The sequence below is a fragment of the Homarus americanus genome, unplaced genomic scaffold (assembly GCF_018991925.1).
Source record: "Homarus americanus isolate GMGI-L3 unplaced genomic scaffold, GMGI_Hamer_2.0 scaffold40856, whole genome shotgun sequence".
Lineage (NCBI taxonomy): Eukaryota > Metazoa > Arthropoda > Malacostraca > Decapoda > Nephropidae > Homarus > Homarus americanus.
In genome coordinates this window covers 665246-689946 of record NW_024734615.1, presented here as the reverse complement: position 1 = coordinate 689946, position 24701 = coordinate 665246, and the positions used below count along the sequence as shown (strand labels likewise).

The 24701-nt window shown below is 39.9% G+C and overlaps 1 protein-coding gene across 3 annotated transcripts in view; it reads right to left on the bottom strand.

Annotated features, from left to right (window-relative positions):
• LOC121870347 (hemicentin-1-like) overlaps positions 1-24701 on the bottom strand; it is a 134901-nt gene that overhangs the window by 5785 nt on the left and 104415 nt on the right. For all 3 annotated transcript variants that reach the window (XM_042372137.1, XM_042372138.1, XM_042372139.1), the window contains exons 9-12: positions 16760-16929; positions 15692-15815; positions 3041-3153; positions 348-531 (exon numbers count right to left, since the gene is read on the bottom strand). In XM_042372137.1, coding sequence (XP_042228071.1) covers positions 348-531; positions 3041-3153; positions 15692-15815; positions 16760-16929 — 591 coding nt within the window. The remainder of the gene's footprint in view (positions 1-347; positions 532-3040; positions 3154-15691; positions 15816-16759; positions 16930-24701) is intronic.

Sequence of the window (24701 nt, the reverse complement as noted above, 5' to 3'; positions counted from 1 at the left end):
CCTTTTCAGCCTCATAACTTACCTGATACCTGTAATTTTCCCGACGAATCTTAGGAGGACAAACACCCACTTCAGTTACCCATGTCGGCCCGCTGTGCAACTTAACTTGAGTGACACTATAATTTATTTGACCTTCGTTTACCTGATAAATTTCTTCTCCACTTCTCCTCTGAATATCGTTTCTCCATTCCTTTGCTTTTGATTATTGTCAGTTCGTTTCTCTTATTTTCTTGATAAAAATAACAAAACATAGGTCAACAGACTCATAACTCGGCTATGTGTAACGAGGCTCCTTACCTGGCTGTTATTATTAAGCCTAATGAGTTCCAAGTATCACGATCCCTTACCTGTACGTTTCTCAGCCACTTTGAGGGTAAAGGTCTGAAGCTTGGCAACGTCACTCCTGCCTTTGGAATTGGCGGCGTAAGTGACCATGAGGAAGGCGAGGCCGGGTCGTAGGTCAGTCAGGTGAAACAGCGGCTCAGGTGACGATATGTTGCGGTGAAGCGCCCCAGAAGTCGAGTCGTAAACCTGGAGCATTAGAGAGCTTAACATTATATGAGGTTGAGCAATATAGAGCATAACAAATAAGGTGGGGCATTATTCAGGAGCATTATACTGTGATAGTTTATCAGATTATACTATTAATGTGTGTTGGAATAATATTGACGCTCATTATACCTGGGAAGTCAGTATATTGAAGAGTTTATAATTGGCGGAGCATCCCCACCCCACTCCACCCCACCCCACCCCACCCCACCCTCTCAAAAAAAAAGTACAAGAAATCTTTTTTGTAATTTCAATAGTCCAACACAGTTATGCATTTACCAGAAAGTATCAGTCTTTAAGCGGCTATACGGAGCAATATGATACCTTCAGCACAAACTCTCTCCCTTATAAATGAATGCTGGAAAATTCTTAGAATAAATAATAAAATCATTGTTAAAATTCGAGAGAGAGAGAGAGAGAGAGAGAGAGAGAGAGAGAGAGATTTTTAACGACTTCAATCCCTGGCAAAACAACAACAAATAGGAGGTAAAACTGGTAGTAAATATTCATCGTTTAAACAATATAGTAAGAAGAACAATCTTGGGAGGTTGTATAGTTGAGCAGGTTCAACATATTACACCTTAATGAAACTCCTTTAATTAAATCTCCCCCCGTCTGGAGAGGACACAACAACTCCACTAATATCCCAGCTTCTGCCACTTCCCCCTCCAGGTCATGGCAGGAACTTCTTCAGGAGTTTCATTAAGGTTCTCATTACATTACCTGGGAGTCACAGGTGAAGGCGCCTAGCGCTGTTCATTTCCTTGATGGTCTCCGAGACTGACGACAGCTTCCAGAGCCGAGGGGGTGTGTTGCGAACATTTAAATCTCTCTCTCTCTCTCTCTCTCTCTCTCTCTCTCTCTCTCTCTCTCTCTTCTCCATACTCATCTCCATACTCATCTCCTTTCCCCACTGCCCTTTCCCTCTCCCCACCACCGTTTCCCTCTCCTTACCTCCCAGTTCTCCCCACCTACCTACCCCTTCCCAACTCTCCCTCCTTTCCCCTTTCCCACACCTACACACTCCCCCTCACCACCCCCCTCCTCTAACTCCTTCCCGGTCTCTCCCCTCTCCCCCTCTTTCTCTCTCTAATACACAAGTTTCGTGATCTTAAGTTCACCTGGCTAGTTCACCTGGCTAGTTCACCTGGCCAGTTCACCTGGCCATCTCACCTAGCTATCACAAGAGTGGTAAACTAATTGGTCATATATTTCAAGCATGTGTAGTTAATGTTATATATATATATATATATATATATATATATATATATATATATATATATATATATATATATATATATATATATATATATATATATATATATAATATTTTTTTATACCGTGGTGGACTACGGAAGACATACAAAAGAAGTGCGTCTTGAGAGCAATACAGATAACTCGAATACTTTTAAGTTAATCTTTCTTGGTGCACCGTGAACAAGATAGTCGAAGAGGCATTACTTTAACTATGGAAGTAGTAGTTAATGGTACTCGTATGTCTTCAATTGTAGGAGTTGAATGTTATCTGTAGATGGAAAGACGGGAGACCTTGGCAAAGGAAGATCCATATACGGGAAATGGGAGGAATGAGGGCGAGGACTGATGATAAATTCGAGTAAATGGAACTTGGACAGGGTTGGACCGGCACAAGCAAGAATGTCGTGTTTTGTACCTGGGATTGAAGTGAAATGGGGTAGTGGGTTGGATTCCATTTGCTTAATGACAATGGAAATAGCGGAAGAAAAGGGAAATTTGGGGAGATAGATCTGACATGAAGGGGAAGTAAGGAGTGGGTGAGGGACTGGTCGTTGATGAGGCGAATATTGTTTGGTGGCTGAACTCCGTCAAGTTGAAATAAGTAGACTATAAACTATCCTACTACTACTACTACCTTTGCTTTTAATGAATTAAGTAATTAATATAAAGATTGAAAGAAAAGAAGTACTTCAGCCTTGTGTTACCACTTAACCCCAGTCATCATCTGTACCATTGAGGGTCGTGTGAAGGCCACTCATCAGTTCATTACTACATACTCTCGTCTCACATTCATATAAAGAAACAAAGAAGCCCTCACGAACTATACCTCTATTTAGTTGCCCCAGGAACGTATCCTAGAATGAGGGCCGTTCACCTGTATGTAAAGAACAGGGACAAAACCCCCTTACCTCTCTTCTCGTTCAGAGGGACGCCATCCATTTAGTTATCTCCATCAACTTGGATCTCTCAGTTACGGTATTAATATTCGCCTCCAACAAAACAATGAATAAATTCCTAACCCCTTAGCAGGAATCACTGGTCACTATATTAACAGCTCGGAAAACATGCCCTTAACAAGTCATTTCTTCCCCGCAAGAGGCTAAGGTCCCGTCTCCTGTCCGTAGGTACTTCTGTATTCTCCCTGAAAGCCTAAAAGACCTCTCCATTCTAATGAGGTTGAGTATTTTTCAAGTTTGTAAAGAGGACCCCGAGCCTGTAGAACTGTGCTCCTTACCTCCATGTAGAAGGTCTGGGGAAGGCCGCCGTCGAAGCCTGCCACACACTCCACCTCGATGGTGTCCGTCGTCTGGTTGGCGATGGAGCAGTTCTTGGGCGGGTCCGGCGGGCCTGTGGATAAGAATACAATTTTCACTGTTGGTTTAGTATATATTTGTTCTTTAGCTGTTAAGGTCTTTAAATACTAGTCATTAATTCATGGCTTCTGCACTAGATTCTAAGAAAATCCTTAATTACACGTCGTGGTGAGGGCAAACAACATAAAGTGCAGATTTCGGCAATTCCCAATCCAGTTCTCGAACCTTTTTTGAGCCTTTCATTACAAAAATGGAGATAAAAATATGTAGTTTTCTGCTGAAAATAATGTACCAGACAGCATTTGTAACGATTTCCTTCATTACTTCGAAGTTTGTTCCTATTACATAATGTGTTGAAATTAGTCTAGTAAATACTGATGCTCGTGGCGCTGTCACTTAACCTCATTGTTTTTCCAATGACCCCTGCGCACCAGTCCAGCAGAGGTCATCAAAGTATTAGCCAGTTACCCTCAGTTGACCCAGGTATCTCACACACACATCACCAGTGTTACAAAGCTTCCTATAATCGCTTCATACTCCCCTAAGCTAACTGCTCATAGTGTTAGTTATGGTAATGTCATACTTTAATTGTACATAGACTTATTGTTGAAGATAAAAAGCGAAAAGCCAATTTTTGGTTTGAAACTTCACCCAGAAACAATTATCTGTGTACTGTATCTAGGGGTGTGAACCCTCTACAGGATCACCTAACCAACCCTACTCAATGTACATTACAATTTATACATAATTTTATATGTAATGAAACTATGGTGGAGCTAAGTGGATACACGTGTTCAAGTTTACCTTCATTAATCGCCCTTGTTCGTTTGTCATTATTTTACAGGCATCATCATCAAGGAGGCAGCTTATATTAGGCTAATATGCCCTTTGATCAAGAGAAATAACCCAATATTCTTTTCATCTAATGGAAATTTATGAGATTAAATAATTCGTTAAGGAAATCTAAAGAAATTTGGCAACTCGATCAAAGAAATCGAATTTCATAATGTGGAAATACTGGTTGGAGTGTAGTATAGAACCTTAAAAGTAGTAAATGGATAAAACTAAATAAACAAATAAATTGAACCGAAAGATAAACAAGAACTTCGATAAACACATTATGCATAAAGTAAACGATTAATAGAAAAGCTAAAATTCTGGGATAATACTTCCAAAAACCCATTTAATATGTTTATAATTGAGTGAAAAGGGGGGGGGGGGGACCCCGTTATCCTTGACAACAATACGAGCTGAGAATGCTTTGATTTACTCCAACTCAAAGCATCAAAGAGGATTTTATATTATGGACTAAGTCATTGGGACGTAAAAAAAGAGCTAAACCATCTGAGGAATACTTTTCATATCACGTTAACATCACTTTATTACCTATGGTCATTATTGATGAAATTTAAACTTTCTATAACAATTATTAATATTTAGTATATTCGTAAACAGGTCACTTTTTAGGGAGTGCGGTGTGTGGGAGCAGCGGGTCGTGTTTCTGGGACAACTGAGAAAAACAACGTTTTAAAAGTTTTAAATCTTTGTTTTTCTTATGGTTGATCGTTCCACCGTTAACTGTATCCATTACTATTATATATACAGTTTATGTACAAAGTGTATATGGCTCCGTAATTGAATTGGTAAGACATTTGTTTAACGAGCCGATGGTCACGGGTTCAACTCCCGACCAGGACGGAAGATTGGATGCCCTCCTTGTCCACTCTCTGATAATCAAGTGCACTACTGGGTGCATCTGCCGATAGTGGAACAACCACTCCATGGACAATCATCCTGGAAAGGGGCGAGATAACCCACTAGCAGCTTCAGGAGGTTACCACTAGTCCTACCAGTGGCCCCTCAGCACCAGCAGGAGGAGGCTCGTGTGTGAAGTGTTATATATAGAGCGGTTTACCCACATATGACAAGCAACTCATAAGACATGATTATTTTAGTCCTATAATAAACTCCGAAATATAAATTTCATACTCGAGAAATTAGGAGTCCCTCAGAAATACACCCCAAAAAGCCAACACTACCCTTAACCAGCGTAGTTTTGAGTTAACTGGATTCTATTTTAGTTAATTTCTTCAACAAATTCCAGATATACACGTTATGTTTATTCATAAAGTGCAGAATGTTTCGGCTTTCAGCGATATCACTTACAGTACATTTGAAAAAAAAATAATATATGTGGGAATTTGAATTATTTTGAACCAAACCAGAGAAATTGTCACAGAGTTTTAATGCAAAAGAGAGGAAAGCGATTTTAATCCCCCTAAAAAAAAAAGACACAAAATTAAGCTGAATCTATCCAGTTAACTGATACATAAAGCAGGTCATTAGTACTTAACTGTGATGTAATTTGGGTGATTAATGCACTTACGTAACAGCGCTAGACAATTTCTATTCTACACTGTTGTTAAAAGTCAGCCGGAATTCCAGCTGTTAACTGCTACTTCCCTAAATCATTTCAATAATTTACACAATCAAATCGTTCTCTCGTTTAATACTGTGGGGAGGCATCGCTTACTGATGCTCTTAAATGCCTCTCCTGAATGCTAATCACGTATGCCCTCGCCTCGGTCTAGTGGAATGTTGTGCATGAATATGATTGTTAGTGTAGAGAAAACTTGGTACTTAAAGGGCAGGGTTTGAAGCGACTCCTGCAGGTGAGGATAAATTGAAAGGTGAGGTATTGTGTACGTTCAGCTGTGTGTTAGGTGAAGGGTAAGGTATAGTGTACGTTGAGCTGTGTGTTAGGTGAAGGGTAAGGTATAGTGTACGTTCAGCTGTGTATTAGGTGAAGGGTAAGGTATGGTGTACGTTCAGCTGTGTATTAGGTGAAGGGTAAGGTATAGTGTACGTTCAGCTCTCCATACCTTTCTTAGTTGGAACACCAAGATGTTTACCTTCATACTTAAACATATCTACCAAGTAAACAAAGTCCTTAATTCCCTTATGAAATATGTACAGAACTTACCGAGTAGGTGGGGGGAACAGTAGACATACTTATATAACAGAAAGAAAGAGACCTTTGTCAAGAAGCATATACTCATACTATGTAGTCTCCTTCACAAGTACGTTTACAGTGGCTCGTCATATAAACATTCCATAAATCATTATCATTGAGATATTTGTTTTAATAGTGTTTTAATTTGATTCCATAGTCTGTCGAATGTAAACAAACAGTTGCCACACTACACAAAACCAGAAGAGACTCTGTAAACGCATTAGTGAAGGGGACTGTACCGACTCTATCACACAAACACCAATGTTCCACCATAGTTGAAAGCCATGTGAACAATACCCAAGAGCTTAACCTAAACTCCATCCAAGAAAACAACTGATAAGTTTTACCAAATGACTCGCCTGCACTCGGGCAACAACAAACAACTTTTAATCACACTTAACAAGCATGGGAGACTCGAACCTCGCGTGTCATAGGAGCGATGTGGGTTCGAATCCCGGAGTGATGGTCATGTTATTTGTTGCACTTTATTCACGTCACTGGGTTTCTGTATCTGGCTTAGCACTTACTCTTCCTCCTAATGTAAAATTAGTTTATACATTTACTTTAGTTTCTTTTATTTATATACAAAAAGACCATTGTGTACCTTAAGAGATATTACCTCATATTAAATTAGTCAAGAACTTTAATCTTTTAGTTGATTTAATGGAAAGGTGAATCAAGTAACGTGTCTAATTTATTTACCAATAATGATTCTCGTTTTGTCTTCATATCTTTATTAGATTTTTTTTACTGGTGTTTGTTTCTTGTGTTGTTATCCTTGTGTTTTTTTAAATATTGTCTTTATAAAGTTCAATTCTATTTTACTTGGCAATCGCGTCAACACCATCGTCGTTGCTATAATATTAAATAGAAACATCGATTGACATCACGTCGGCTTTGTTTAGAAAGAAAAATATCTGATATATCGTTACTAACTTTTATTTAGTTTTTCAACCAAAATTCCTCGATGTCGGGACCAGTTTCAACACATTACAAATTAAACTTTGTTATCGTAATCGCTCCTATACTGAAATAAACGTGTTTTTCATTGTTAATTTAACTAAAAAGTGGAATGTTTATAGATGTGTTAAATTGAGGCCATTCATTCTGTTTGTTTTAATGGTGTTTTCTTCTCGATTGCTTTCGGCCCAAAAAAAAAAGCAAATAAATAATTTTGTAAATAGAATCCAGTATCAACAGCCCAGTCAGCACACAAAAAAAAATCATTCTTTCCCCAGAACAAAATCAACAGTGTCACTACGTACAAAGGAAGAAGTTCCCACGAGAAAAATAAGACGAGAAGAAAAAATAAAATAAAACTGAGGACAAATGAATGTTTTTCTAGGCCCTGTAGCTGGTCATTGTAGTGCTGTAGAATTAACCAAATTACTCCCTGAAGAAAATAAAAGTTGTCTTGGTTATTTAATAGGAAGGAAATGATAAGAAAAATTAGCTTGTTAAAAATTTACAAAGTTTAGGTTACTGTTGTTAAATTATGTCGAACTGTTCAAATTAGGCTTTCTCTCTCTCTCTCTCTCTCTCTCTCTCAAAAGTTATAAATATGAAGAAAAGAAACGCAAAAAGCACAACCGTATGATATTTCAGTCGAGTACTAAATTCATGCATTTTAGTGGAATTTCGATCTGTGGTTTAGTTTTAATTCCCTATAAAATGTGAGGTTAGGTCAGCGGCAGTCGGTATGTAAATTGTGGGACCTTTGATGATAAAGTTACCTCGCTGTGGCCATGACTTTTAACCCTTTGTGTGCGTGCGTGCGTGCGTGCGTGTGCTAGCTTGCTTGCGTGTGTGTGCTTGTGGGCGCGTGTGTATGTGTGTTTGTTTGAGTGTGCGTTTGTTTGAGTGTGCTTTGTGTGCGTGCTCCAATGGCTATCTGGGGCTATTTGTTTGTTCATGCAAGTATTACTATTTACCATATACACTTATCTTAAACTACAAACAACTATATTTCCTTGACAAATAACGTTTAGTTTCTAGTCATCTTTGATAATGAACAACGTTGAATAAACTGTCACCGTACTGCAGGCTCATATGCAGTTATAATTCAGATTCTAGTATTATTTTTGTCGCGTATTGTAAGTCATGTAAATGTATTTTACCGACAGGACTTAATATAGTTGTATATTGTGTAGGTTTTCATATCTACAGCTGTCTGCCCTGATTATATGTGATGTTGTGTCTATCAGAATTTCCAGTGGGATATTTCACTAGCATCGTGTGATATTGTTACGTAAATTGTGGGTTATTAAACACACAAAGTCGTTGTATGTTTACTGTTTACGTAAACTTTGCTAACTTTATGAGACCTGACCATCTGGAAGTGTTAAGTGTCGTGATATGTGTTTTAATATCATTGTAACTTCGTATCTGATTTGGATTTTTGTTTCAGCATATGGGATCTATCGCCTCATTGTTGGGGAAATGTTTATCAAAATTCCTGAAATGCAAACTTTTTTACACCTTAATAAATGATACTTTACTATTAGGAAATATTTTGGAGTGTTACATTATAATTTATTTGTTTGTTGACCTACATATACCACCATGTCAGGGGAAATATTTATCAGTAATTTTAAAATACAAAATTTACTCTGGTAATTTAACAGTAAGAACGAGTTTGCTTTATTATAAGTTTACATTCATTATCTGCTACTTTATACTTTACGGGGCAGGTTTTAATTTCTCTACCTATGGGAGATGTCGTCTCATCACCAGTTGTATTAGATAAATATTACCAACACTGTGGGAGTTTGTCAGTAGTAAGTGTTGTGGGGCGTTAAATAAAGGGCTGGGTGTCCTCATTCCCTGTGTACTCCGTCACTACCTCGGTGAAGGACGGGTCCCTCCTCACGGCTGCTGCATACAAATGACAGACAATGTTCTTGACATCCTTGCTCCCCGCTGCTTTATTTCTGTTTGTTTTTCTTCCGTGTTTTCTTTTTCTTACTCTGCTCTCCACCCACCCACTTCCTTCTTTTTTTGTGGGGAGGGGGTTAGTGCCTATCTTTTATCTGTTTCGTTCTCTTATTATTCTTTTGTATTCTACTTTCAAGTTACGACGTTGCTCTCTCTCTCTCTCTCTCTCTCTCTCAGCCACACGCGCGCACAAGCACACGCTAGAGAAATAGGTTTATCACCTAAAAACCACAGCCTCTTCAGAGTTGCATTTAGAGATAGAAGCTTCACCGAGGTATATATTTATAAGAGTAATATTCCCGCAACATAACTCTTCTTCCTCTTAAGTCCATAGGGAATTCCCTGAGACGTGGAAGCATTGTCGTGCAAAGCCATTTTCTCGGTACATTAAAGTTCTTGATACCTTCACACGTCATCAACCTGCTGAAGCTCCTCTGATCCTCTCATCCATTGTCACTGAAGCACTTCACTCATGACAAAGAAAATGGTCACAAAAATGAGATAAGACATCATTATCATCATCACTTTGTTATTATTACGTCGTCAGTCCGTTATGGCGACATTTTTACCGAGAATATGTGGAGCCGTATCTAATTTCTCAAAGATTCGTAGATTCATTTTCTTTATCTTATGTGCGATAAAATGCATCTAGTTACGGTAGAGTTGTCATGAAATTTCGACGTAGGTATATCATTTTCCATAGATATACCAAACGTCCCTGGGAACACTCACTGTAAAGCACATAGGCATATATAAAACTATTCACAAATCACTTTCGAAATTACTTGTCAATTCATGACAAAGTTTTCAATTACAAATTTCTGTGTTATGGAAAATAGTAACATAAAATCATTTGTTGCCTGTCATTCATGCCTCGCGCCTCGTGGGCTCACCCAATATTGCTTACATCAAAAGAAAAACAAGTCAAAACATATATTGGCCTCAACACTTTTTGAGTTGTTCGGCGGTATATACTGTAGTATAGTATGTACAGTTTTTTGTGACAAATGAACATCAAAACACTGATCTCTTTCCATACATAATGCACACATATGCTCATACACATACTGTGCATACATATGTCTGTGTGTCTGTGCGCGCTCAAGCCTTGTGTGAGCTCGTGGGTGCGTGTATATACAGGTGTTTAAAATACGGGCGTTTTGAACTCTTACAGCACTTCGTTCCAACTAGATAGGAAATATATAGCCCCAGAGACGTAATAGGGTCAAACTTTGTGAAGGAACAGGGAACCATGCTAATTGAAATGACCAAGAGTGAAAGTGAGCAAAAAAAGTTAAAGCAAAAAATCCCGGTAGAGTGTCCTAGTATCGTGGGTCATGAAGGTAATGTTAGCTGCTTTCCCGGCCCTCACCTCGTGTCCGGGGAGTGGAGGAGACTCTCGGTCTTTAAATTCTTAGAGGTACGAGTACACATACTGTATACACATGATGAAATTAAATACCTGAAGGTGAAAGGTCCAAAAACTAACCATCGGTAGCACCTCTTATATACCGATAATGGATAAATAAACAAGGTTCTTTTATTTCAACACCGCTTTATATATGGGAGTCATTCACTAATCGCAATCTCATCTTAAAGCAATAAATATTTATGGATGGTTATTTACTCACGTTAAATAATAAGGTCATTTTCGTTTTCCATCTCGTCATTTAATTCAAGTGTTCCCTCGCGTGTGTAAGGTAGTTGTGGTTGTCTGGGCAGCGACAGTATCAAGTGGGTTACTATTATCTGGTGGACGCATTCCTCCATCTCCCAGGTATCGTAGCTGCACTCTCTTCGATTTGATATTAATGTTTGTTCTTTTTCCCTTTCTCTCTCTCCCTGTCTCTGCTAAGATACTCAATATTTCTTCCCTTTCTTGAGCTATTTTTTCCCTTCCCTCATCCAACACGTTTAATATTTTTTTTTATAAGTCATTAACATAATTTTTCCACGAACTATTCCGAGTCATTTTAGTTCATCTCGACACACCACCTGTTGCACCTGTTACTTTTCCCTGATTACACATGAAAAAGTTGGGTAACTACTTAAGAGATATTTATATAAGAAAGAAGAAGCAGCTTGTTAGGTAGTTCTTATGTATCTTCTTTACTTTTTTATTTATTTTTTTTACTTTTTACATTTTTATTTTATCATCGGAGACTTTAACCTTTTCATCAATCTTTTTTTTATTTATGATATTGATGCTATTTTTATGTACTTGTTTTATTTGCAACTTTATTTAATGTATTGTATCGCTTTACCTGTTCAATTCTTGTAATTCTTTAAGTAAATGATTTCAACAAAATTATTTTGATCCCGACCAGAATCACTGTCATTTGAGGCATAAATAAAGCTGTTTCTAGTAACCTGTTCATGTAGTCGTTATTAATTTAATAGTTTTCACTACCTAATATATGGTTTTGCCAATTTTACCATAAATCCTATGGCTTATAAACATTAGTTCCACCATTATCAGAATCAACTTCAACACACAAAACATCACCTCTATCTGTCCTTCCTTAAGCTTTTCCTCTACTCTTACTTTACAAAGCCTTCTTACCACAACCTCCAACACGACTCCTAAACTTCTCCATCCCAGAGCTCCCAATAAAGGACTCCCGTCCGCTTGAAACTATACTAACTTTTCTTCTAAACAATTGACAGAGATCTCCTGCATGTGTCCTGGGGAATCGGGTCTAGTTGTCTCACCTGACCAAGATTCAGGAGAAGCCACTCATTGATCTGCTTTAAGAAGCCTATTACACAAGTGCGATATACTCCATCAAGCCATATTCTTTGGGCATCTAAGATATCGTCGTGTTGCTTATGTTATCACGAAACTTGACTAAGTTAACGGACTGTGAACATGCTGCAGCGAGCGTGGAAGTGTACAGTACTGACATATCAGATAAACCATGAGAATTGGTCTAAAAGTTGATTAAACTGCATATTTTGTATGTCTTAGTTATTTTTTTTATTGACATTCAGAATAGAAAAGATAATACTAAGGACGCACGCACGGGTGTCTATTATACCGGTAAAATATATTATATGATCGAAGTTCTCTATTCAAGGATAGGAAGGGTACTGCCTCCTTCCACAGGTGGTTCATTTGTTTTCTTTTTTCTTTACTTTATTGTTTGCACGTCCAGGTGATATATGGGGAACTATTTAAGTTAAGAAGCTGAACTTAGGACAAAGTAACCAATTATTTTGACTTTTTTTGTCACGTTTTATTCACGGCGTGGCATCGGGGGGCGGAGTACATTGTACCTAACACTTGTTTATTAATGTAGGTACTATTTGTCTGATCCTTGCATACAAAGCCAATATCCTACTTCTCTCCTGAATAAGTAAAACCTTTCTTTTTTATTCTGGACCCCCCTCCCCCCGAGCCTGGCTGAGTACTCTGGGACATAAACAATTAATATTGGCTCATTGGATATTGACGCTGGTGTGAGCGATGGTATTAGCATTCCTTCACTGTTCTGCGAGACCACCACGACGATCTGCACTGAAAATCATTGCTTTTACCTGGGGATATTGCCTTATTATATAGTCAATGTAAACCTTTTGTATAACAGAAAATTATGGGTTCTTTTATATGCATTTGGCATTTCAGGATATATATTATTTTATATTACTGCAATCGTTATATACTGTATACTCGAATGCGTTTTAGGGGTGTATAAAAAAAATCAACATATTTGAAAAACGAAAACGCACCGTGACGTAAAAACAAGCTAATTGTACCAACACGAAACCATAATTGCTGAGGTGTGTTCCAGGTTGAAACTGTTAAATGTTGACCTACTGATATATCCAAAGAATTTACCTTCCCACTTGCCTCATTACGTTCATTTAGCGGATGAGCGAGCAGGACGAGTGGTGGTACCTCACTGAAACTTACACTTGTTAGTACACCACTTGATCTTAAAGCCGGATTTTCAGGTAATTAGTCATACCTGTGTTATGATAACCTGTAGTGTCTGTTAATGTGTGGTGCGTTGAGTAAAGGTGTGCACCACTCGGTAACATACATGTGAACTATAAGCCCGTGCGAGTTTTATTACTGGTCACCGTTAAAGATATTATCAGGAATGGTCGTACAGTCTTGTTCACTATTTTTGAGAGTTATTTACGTTCTGCCTTAGGCTAATCTCGCATTAAGTACCCGAACAATATATAAAAGAACTCAAGCTCGTGGCGGTAACATTGTAAACGAATATATATATATATATATATATATATATATATATATATATATATATATATATATATATATATATATATATATATATATATATATATATATAATGTGCAATAGTTGTACTGTTTCATGAACACTTTACATAGTTTATGAGACTATACATTCTGGTTTTAATTAATGAATAAATATCGGTGTGTGTGTGATACCTAGTACATAGAACCTTTCAATATCAATGCATATTTTATATACTAAATTGTCAGGATATATAGCACAGTGTGTGGTGGGGGGGGAGGGGGTACAGAGGTTTTGTGCAGAAAATAGCGTTCAGGTTAGTTTATCTGTTTTGATGCGACGTTTGAAACTATTGGACACATTTTTCTAGTTTCCTCTTAAGAATATACATTTTAAATTAAGATCACTGTTATCTTTTACCATGTGATTATGATGGTGATGGTGCAGTGTTAACAGTGAGGATGGTGATAGTTGTGGCGGTGATTCAGTCGTGATAAGGGTGTAGAGATTATATTACGAATGATAGTGACGATGGCAATGATGGTGTAGAATGATGGCACTAAATTTTGATATGATTAATAATGACAACGCTGGGCAACCATTAAGTGTCTGTCATTCTCATTTTTATGGTGATGATCGCGTTGATAGTGATGATGATGGTGGTGGTTGTAATACTAGATATGGGAATGATTATAGTAGTGGTAGTTTCTTGATACGAGGGAGAATTGCCATGGTCATAGTTGTAGATATATATTAAGGGCGATTGTTGGGTGGTAGTTATAATGGATGGTTATGGTGGGAGGGGCAATGGGTGGAGGATTTAATAACACTGATAAAATGACGGTGAAAAAATTATCTCTTTCTCCTTTGTCATTTTTCTTTCCTTTTCTCTGTTTTGGTCACTCTTACAATCCCTTTGCCCTATCCCTTTCTAACCATCATATTCCTCTTTTTCTTCCCTATTCTCATCTCTTCCTCCTTCTCCTCCTTCCTCCCCTTGTCTTCTTTATTCAACTCCTTTTCTCCCTTATTCTTCTTCCTTCCTTCCCCCTCCCCTTCTTCTTCCTTCCTTCCCCCTCCCCTTCTTCTTCCTTCCTTCCCCCTCCCCTTCTTCTTCCCCTCCTCTTAATCCTTCCCCTCCTCCTCTTCCTTCCCCTCCTCTTAATCCTTCCCCTCCTCCTCTTCCTTCCCCTCCTCTTCCTCCTCCCCCTCCTCTTCCTCCTCCCCCTCCTCTTCTCCCTCCTCCTCTTCCTCCCTCCTCCTCTTCCCTCTTCCTCTCACTCTTTCCCCTACTATTCTCCCCAGCCTTCTGTTGAGTGTCAGTGGATTCTCATGACAGTGTCTTAGAGGCTGCTAATATCACGGGCCATATCTTAACATTTATGTGGTAATAAAAGTCGGTTGTATTGTGCGTACTGGGGAGGTTATGAGTTTTTCTCGTATTGTGGCATCTCGTAAATCCTCGAAATGTTTTGTACCTTCGCCTCTAACAATAATTATGAGTTTTATAATTTTTTTTCGCCCGATTTTTACCGCGAATTTTGCTCTCTGGAAGACGTGCGGCACCTTGGTGGGAGCGGAAAGGAAGGGAAGGTTTGCTATTGTTGTGGAGGTTAATATTTTGTTTGAATTTTGGTGAAAAGTATGAATCGGTCTCGTGTGTATTAATTATATAAAGTATAACACCGAAACAAACAAACAGAGAGAGAGAGAGAGAGAGAGAGAGAGAGAGAGAGAGAGAGAGAGAGAGAGAGAGAGAGAGAGAGAGAGAGAGGACACATGTCGACTCGTATCACCATATTTTAACCGATCAAATAATTGGTTGTCATAGAGATGGAGCGGGTTTTTGAGTCCGCCTTCGTTTGTCTTCACACAAGACACCTGACTGGAAGAACTTTTGTGTCATCCAATACAATAAGTTGAGCCTCCTCTTCAATGGCTGAATTTTTCCTAAATTTTTCTGTATTCCCTCACTTAAATATTGAGCACAATGACCCACCAAGACAAGTTTAGTCATTCCTTGAGACTTTCCGTTTCCTGGAAGACTACATGCTCGTATATATATATGTGTGTGTTGCTTTATCCCTGTTCTGCTCATTGTACTGAATATCAACCGAACAGATTAAGGAGTTCTTTAACACTACATCTACGAAACGCTATGGTGTAGAGAGTTGGGTATTGCTGATTAATTATCGAACTCTTAACCGGGTATCAACAATAAGAAACTACGGCGAAGGTATAACGCATTGGCTGTCAAAACCTTACCCAACTGACCAAGATATTAGTAGCTCATGCATTAAAAACTTCCTCAAAATTTCTCGCCTAGAAATACGAGTTAATGAAAAAAAAAAAAAGGTTAGTTAGGCTATTTAGTTTATACCAACATGTAACACAACTGACCTGCAGCAATGATAGCGAAGGCACAGGGAACACTCTGCTCGCCGATGTCGTTGAAGGCCCAACAGAGCAGCGTGCCGTAGTCCAGGTGGCTCTTGGGGGCGTAGCTGGCCACTGAGAGAAAGTCCTGTAGAGAGAGAAAAAGGAGAGATCAACTTGAGGGTGATGGTCTGGCACTGATATTTTCTAGAAGACAGATGATAATGGCTGGAGATCTTTTTTTTTTTTTAGGCCTAAGTACTGCAAAAGATAAATTTAAAGCAAGATAATTATTTTTTTTTAACGATATAGAAAGAGATTGTTGGTAAATGCCCCACAGTCTAAAGAAGCCTCAGAATCTCCCGGGCAGAGCTTGTGGTATACATTATTGCCGTAGTGATATATACACATTATGGTGGGTGTTCATTGCTTTATTTACGTAATCTTTTGGTTCATAGATGATTTGAGTCACAGTAATGCTTTTATCACAATAGAAAAATATTTAAATCACCTTTTTTGACGGTCATACAGTGGTGAAATTTAAGCACTATGCTATCACTTTTTTTAAATAATTAGGATTGATCTGAGTAATTACTGTAATTAGGCGTATTAGTTTCATTATTGGTGGTGTGCCGGGCAGAGTGGTTCTTTGTTCAACACTAGAGTCAAGTTTGCACACTGTAGTTCAGAATCTTCGTGTAATACACGTTTATTAGGGAAGGTCTATTATCGTATAGTCAGCATCACACTCGTCACTAATCCACTGCAAATACTGAAACCAGTACAACTCACAAGTGAAACATTAATTAATTATCCAGAAAATATAATTCTTGGTCCTTCTTACATCACTCGTCTGGTTGTCGGGAAGGAACATGTGTGAGTATGGGAGACGCATGGAGGGTCATAGAGGTCAGGAATATGACCTGGGTGTAAAAATTACTTAACTGAAGGCCGAAATGACTCTCCCGAAAGGGCCGGATGACTCATCTGAACGGCGGGATGACTCACCTGGAGGGCAGGATGGTTCACCTGAAGGGCGGGATGACTCCCCTGGAGGGGCGGGATAATTCGCATTACTACTGGGTGACTCACCTGGGAGGTGACGGCGGAGGCCGGGATGGGCAGGTGCTCGGAGGTGTTGTTGAAGGTCCACCTGAAGGTGACAGGTCCCGGGCTGGCCTCCACCTCGCACGTCACGCTGGCAGGCTCGTGCAGCGCCGTCCCGTAGATCGTCTTGCTGTGTCGCCGGCAGTACGGCTTGTCTGTCGGTACAATACGGTACAGTTACTATGTGTCGCCAGCAGTACGGCTTGTCTGCCGGTATAATGCGGTACAGTTACTCTGTATCGCCGGCATTGCCGTTTGTCTGTCGGTATAACCCGGAACAGTTACTATATGCCAGGATGGCAGACTTCCTGTAACACCAACCCAACAACACGCGCGTCGTACGGAGAAAAGCACCCACCAACTTACAGATCAATCATGACAACGTTAAATTTTTTATCATGGCCTGGGTGGTGAGCGCGGTCCAGGCGAGCGTGCTAATGTTGAGGAAGACTCAGTGATGACGGCTGGTAACGACCATAATGGTGGTGATGTGAAACAGGACGGCGGTGAAAAACATAAACTTTCGTCACGTGCCGGAGGAAATTATTGCAGTATGGGATGACAGATATTGTGACGGTATTCCAGGAGAAACATATTTTTTTTTCTAGTAGGGTGAGAGAGGGGAAGGCAGTGAATGAGGCGTAATGATAAGGTAAGGTAAGATATGAAGATTGTGTTGCCGAGGTATTTACTTAAATAATGTTTCTTCCTCGAATTACGGGTGTGAATTGGTCAGGGAAAATGGGACGTTTCTCGTGAACCTTGGCAATATATCCTTGCGTATTTTCTGACTGAGAACACACACACACACACACACACACACACACACACACACACGGCGCCTGAAAGAAACTAATTACGATACACTTATCACTACTACACTGCAGGAGACTACTAGCATAACGTAGTATAGTAATTAAAAAAAAGTAAAAAAAAAACATTAAAAATCTGCAAAAATCATGACCGTAATCGACACCAATTGCATTTACCATTAAAATAAATCACCGTTGAACCATATTTGACTCTAGCAGAAAATGGACCAATAACTGGTATTGTTAATTGTCCGCTCTCGTTTAAATTAATCCCAGTTCACTGATGAGTCGCTTAATTTGTGGCAGGGCGCGTGACCACAGGGAGGCAGTGGCCTATTTTTTGCTTCTGGTAGTTTTTATAAGAGATCCAGTAACTTCCCGCCCACCAGATGTAAGTAACAAGTGTGCCACAGCTTTGCTTATGAAGTATTAACGACTCTTAAAACGTAAGTGTGCAGTAGTTTTTATCTAACCCTCCGCCCTGTTTTAATAAGTGAAACACCGAGTTCCCTCTCATAATTTTTAATGTAGTTGGACTAATGTATTACTAGTCTTGGTACTCGCTTAAACGCCTTTATTGTTGAAGCGCAGTATTAACATTATAATTGGAGTAACTTTCTCCTTAAATCTAAATATGATTTTTTAATACAATACTTAGAAAAATTACGTGAAGAGAAATTTGTTTTTCTTCCAGATTAGAGCGTCAGGCTTACCGAGGCTGTGCGCCGCACCAGTGTATTATATCACTTCACAACGTTTAAATATTTGATAATGCACTTAGTGGTAACTCACTTTTACTGTAATTCTTCTGTTAACTTTCAAGCCCTATGGTGCTGGATATTTAATTCTTATGATAACTTCCCCTTTTCTCTAACACACACACACACACACACACCTCACACACACACACACACACACACACACACACACACACACACACACACACACACACACACACACACACACACACACACACACACACACACCTCACACACACACCACACACACACACACACACACACTCACACACACACACACACACACACTCACACACACACACACTCACACACACCCACCCATCCACTCTCTCTCTCTCTTTCTCTCTCTCTCTCTCTCTCTCTCTCTCTCCATTACAAAAACAAACATTAATAATATTGTCGTGACTCAACACATTGCGACGATAGAGATCAGATGAGAGATAAACCACCACCATGAAATTGGTTCTCACTAATAGGTTCGGCTTGACATATTTTTCTTAGATCTCTACAATTGACCTCAACACGAACTCTGACAAACTCATTAATGTGGATTTATTCTTTGAAACCGAATGAATTTTGCCTCACAGTAGACATGATCATCCCACCTGATGACCGTCGTGAATCTGACTGCTTAATCCGCTGAGTCTATTTTATGGTTAGACTCCCATTACTAGTCTTAAGTCCTGTCGAAATTGTTTTTATGTGAAGGAACTAAACAATGCCTGTTGAACACACACACACACACAACTACGTCTCTTACTATCCTTGACTTGGATAAATATGAAGAAAAAAAATGGAAAAAAGTTAACACGCATGAAAGATTTATTAGATCTTAAAGAAAAAAATTCTCCTTTTGCAACTTTTCGACTTTCTTCTCTTCCTTACTTGTCATCACCATTTCTTCCTTCTCCTTGTATGTCTCTCCTTATTAGTCATCCTACGCGTTTGCCTCCACCCCCTAACCCGCTCCTCTCTTCCATAAACCCACATTTCCATTTCCTTAACGACAATTAATAATTATAATTAATATGAGGGTCCTTATACCGTTAAAAGTGTCGAGGAAGAGAGGGAGGGAAGGTCAAGGTGGGGGAGGGGGGGGGAGAGGATTAGCTCGAGGCTGAGTGGGGAGGGATTAAAAGAGGAGAGGGGGTATGTTAGATAAAGAAGAGGTAATGAAAGAGGAGGAGGGGAAGGTGAGGGGTAATCCTGAAATAAAGGGAGAAGAGATGGAAGGATGGGTACTTCTTAGGAGGAGGGAGAGGAAGGAAGATGGATGGGTAGGAAGAAGAATATATAGTAATCGTAGTAAAGGAAAGGAGGAGTAGAGAATGAAAGGAGGAGGAGGAGGAGGAGAAGAAGGAAGGCCCAACTTAAAGCAGAGGGAAAGGAAGAAAAGATTAGGGAAAGAAGGAAATTTGGGAGGAACAAGAGATCTTAAAGAGGAGAGGGAAAGGGGGGCTGACACACACCCCTCCACCCATCCATCCCCTCCCCCCCACCCACTCATCCATCCCCTCCCCCCCTCCCACCCATCCATCCCCTCCCCACACATTTCCATCCCAGATGCCTCCCACCTCACAAAATGCTCCTCTGATGAATTTTATCCAGGGTAAAAAATCTTGGCGTGTGGGTAATTGAATAGACTCTTGGGGGACGTAAATTCGTCTGTCAACTCCCTCGGGGTATCATGCGGCGTTTTTCATCTTAATAAAAAAGAGGAAGCTACTTAAACGACCTTTTTCGGGGGGAGGGGGTGGATGGATATACGGATTTCCTGTGTGTGGGTAGGGGGGGGGATGTTTGTATGGTAGGTGTGGATATGTAGGTATTAGGTGTGTGTGTGTGCATCTGTTTCCCGTGTTCATGTGTATTATGTATCTGTGTATGTATACGGATGACTAAAAACGCATGTATACAGTTGACTACGACTGATATCATGAATGATTGACTTCGCTAATGTTTTAAAATGTTACTGTGCAGCCCAAAAAACAATACATTTCATCGATATGATTTATTAGTAAGTGAAACACGTGGATTAATTTGTCTGGCTCAGTGGATTTGTGTAAATATTAACTAATTAACAAAACTGGACGAAAACAAGTCTAAATCGTTAATATTGAACTTCGCTGAACTGTGTTAATTCACACATAAACGATACGTAAATAAGGGAAATGACATTAACTCCTGTTTATTACGATAAATTACACCCCTCAATTGAATAGGTCTTGGTATTCCGGAGCGTAATTTACCGTATTTAAGGGGTTAAGTCATTGTATTGAAGGGGTTAAGATATCTTATTCAAGGGGATAATTCAGTGTACTCGGGATTGGCATCGTTCGCTATATGTGTGTTTCTGTGTTAGCGGGATTTTGCCTTCGTTTTTGTCCTTTTCTTTGTGTAGTTTCTTTTGTGTTTGCGTTGTTTTTTGTGTGTTTGCTTTTGTTTTGTTGTAGGTACTAACAAATGGTTGTCAGTACGTACATGAGTAAGATATATCGCAAAATACTGTAATAAATCCATCCCTTTGTTTTCTATTAACAAAAACTGCCAATGAGGAGCACAAGAGTAGTGTGACCCGGCCGCTGCACCTACACACTGCCCCTTTAAAGACTTCACCCCTGCTCATCTACAAGATAAACATATACATTGTGTGTCCTGGCTACCATAACAGGGAACATTTCTGATGAAAGTGTCAATGTTCGCCTGAAGTCCGGCTGTAATATGAGACCTAACCGAAATCAGATAAAACACAGGTAAACTTTCAGGTATAAAAACAAACATTGATTCATTTTAGATCAACAAACTTAAAGGATCTCTATGATTAATAAAAATACAACGTAAGAGATATTTTAAAGTAACAAAAACTAATAATTAGTTAAATATACAAGATTTTTTTATGAGTGGCAGGTCATATGAGTTCTGGCGAGGCAGGAATTGGCCAGCAAGTTACCTAGGAATACCTGTGGATACCTAGTTACTCACCAGGTAAAATACTATGCTCCTCTTCCCTCATACCTTCAAACACGCTATTGTCAACCATCACTCTAACTTCATGTTCACTCCACACACTACACCCCAGACTCTTATATTCCCCTCACCCTCTAGCCTCGCCATCCCTATGTTTGTTATTTATTTCCCTTTGTTTACTCGCTACTGCATTCATTCTCAAATTCTTTTCCTTCTCACCCACGAAACACACCTGCTTCATTACTCCATTCCTTTACCATCACGAGACTCCTATTCCATCACTCTTTTTTCCTCTTCCATCAACACACGCTCCTTCTCTATCATCTGGTTAGTTCCCCTTCCACCAAAATACTACCCTCCCCCCCTCCCCCCTGTTCCACCACTCCGTTCCTTTTCCACCACAACTCTCTCTTTCCCTCCGGCGTCAATACTCTTCACCCCCCTCCCCTCCCCCCTCCCTACCCCCTCACCCACCACCTTACATCACTATATTCTCTTCATCATCATAAACTTGATCCACACTACGCCTTTGACCTCTATCCCGTGTTAAAGTCTCACTTGATTATGTCTCTCCGCCCTCCGTTTTCTCTGCACCATACTCCTATCCCACCTCCCATACCTGCCATTATCCCTTTCACGTCTGTCATAAGCCCTCCCATTTCTACCATAATTTTTTCTACATCTACCATAACCTCTTTCACGTACCGTAACCTCTCCCACGTACCATAACCTGTCCCACCATCTACCATAACCCCTCCCACCATCTACGATAGCCCCCTCCGACATCTACGATAGCCCCCTTCCACATCTGCGATAGCCACCTTCCACACCTGCGATAGCCCCCTTCCACACCTACATACCTCCGATGTTTTCCTTCATCTGAACCTTCCGTCCTCCGCTGTGTATTAACTTCTCTACTTTAAACTGCACCTCCCCCACATGCCGCCTTTACCTCCCTCAACACACACACACCCACACACACACACACACACACACAAACTAAATAAATTTCCGTGTTTTTTTTTTCTCTTATTTCATCCTTCATAGATACTGTGGTCAGGTGCTGTTGTCAGGTGCTGTGGCTACGTGTTGTAATTAGGTGCCGTGGCCAGGTGTTGTACTTAGTTGCTGTGGCTAGTTGCTATAATTGGACTAGGGCTAAATAGGAGCTGGGTGTATTAGGGCTGGAAACTATGAGGACTGGGGACAAAGAAGTAGTCTTGGGCTTATCCGGACTGGGGTCTATTGGGACGAGTGACTATTCGGGTTTGGGGCCCTTTGACCACTCACCGACGCACGACAGTATACTTTATTTAGGCGTGTCAGAGGCAGTGCTGTGTTAGTAGTTCACCTTAAACTCAAGGCGTGGGTGTCATACTGACGGTTGCGTCTTTACCTTCTGCTATACTTCTCGTGCTTTTGAACCTTGCATAGTATTGAAGGATTTATAATTAACTGTGTCTGTCTGTCTGTGTCTGTCTTTGTTTGTTGGTTTGTTTGCCATGTGACGCTTTAATCTTCTCCAAAATAGTCGGTTAGTCTGGTTGTTTGTCGAACTTGTCTTCTGTCTGCCTTTAATTTCCATTGGCACCCACTTTATTATTCTCTCTTTCTCTCTCTCTCTCTCTCTCTCTCTCTCTCTCTCTCTCTCTCTCTCTCTCTCTCTCTCTCTCTCTCTCTCTCTCTCTCTCTCTCTCCTCTCTCTCTCTCTCTCTCTCTCTCTCTCTCTCTCTCTCTCTCTCTCTCTCTCTCTCTCTCTCCCTCCCTCCCCTCCCTCTCTCTCATATATACATGTCATGGGTGTGTGGTATAAAATATATCATAATAATACCCATGAATAAAACAAGTTGCAGTGATCTTAATGTTTGCAGAGTGGCAGAATAAAAGTTATAAAATCAGTAAACAATTGAATGAATGAATGATAACGAAAGTAAAATGAATGAGAATGTAAACTAATAGAAGTACACAAGGATTATATACAGACAGATGATGGGATAAAGATCAATCAAATCACTGAAGTGCATCGGGGAATCTTTTGTGCAAAATGTTCAACCAGTGAGAGCAGTGTCTCAGATGACCTCGGCCATGGAGATAGTAAGCATTATTACCATTTTCTTTGTATCATAGTATTTTGACGATTGTAACGAAGCACCGGTCGTATTTGATGTAACTCGCTATCATAACATTATTCAGAATGTGTGTCAAGGTCTTGAGTTTTTATATTTATAGTTTTGTAGTTTTATCTGCATTGAACACGGCACAGGTTATGACGTTTCCCTTTATTGTACAGACAAAAGATATTTAAAACACTTGGATTATACACTATGGAATAATGCAATATGTAAACTTTGTTATTTCATCTCCATTACCTGGTAGAAAGCCTCTCCCTCCCTTTAACATATGTTCTGTGTAAACATGAACAGGAGGGAAGACGGGGCCACATACTGGACGCCCCTTCACTCAGATTCCCAGAGAAAGAGCAGTGACCAAATTCATGCTCTGTTTTGTTTTTAATCTTAATACAAAAATAGTATAAAGAACTACATTTGTCACTGATGAAATTCAACAGAAGCTCGACCTAGTTAAGGTAAAGTTTGTGGGAATTATTCAAGTTGTCTGATTATTTCATTTACTGGGGAACATCGTCGCTCTGGCTAGGTGACGAACACGAAACTCGACTGGCTTCTTTCTGGAGACAAACAAGAGACTTGGGAGTGTTGTCTTCTCACAGAAAAAGATTTAGCGACTGAGTGTTCTTACTGGCGACAAGTACAAGAAATTAAGCGGTCTTTCCACAGAAGTAATACAAGATTGTTTTTTCTGCTAATAGGAACACGTCTTTTGATGGCTATTCTGCTGACTAGAATAAGAAACTGTTAATGCCTTTCCGTTCGCAAGACCAAAGAAATTAAACTATTTCTCTACTGAACCATAACGAGAGAACCGCTGCTGTGTGTCGCATCCAAGTCTGGCCACCCTGTTGAAGCTCTTGCACACGATCACACTTAACGTGCTGAGTACATGCTGCCTTAATGGGAAAGTGCATAGTTAAAATGTCCACATCACCCTTTAAACGGAGCCGTGGGAACTGCCGGCGTGATGTGTGACTGCGTGCGCGAGTGTGTGTGTGTGTGTGTGTATACGTGTGGATGTGTGTGTACGTGTGGATGTGTGTGTACGTGTGGATGTGTGTGTACGTGTGGATGTGTGAGGGGGTGGAGAGGGGTGAAAGGTGGCGTGTGTGTGTGTGTGTGTAGGAGAGGAGGTATGAGTATGTATGTGTGTGTACTGTATATATACTACAGTATATATAAAGATGATGAGGAAAGAATATACAGGAGGTTATTAGTACATTCGCGTGCGTGCATGCCGGGATTAGTATGAGCTTGC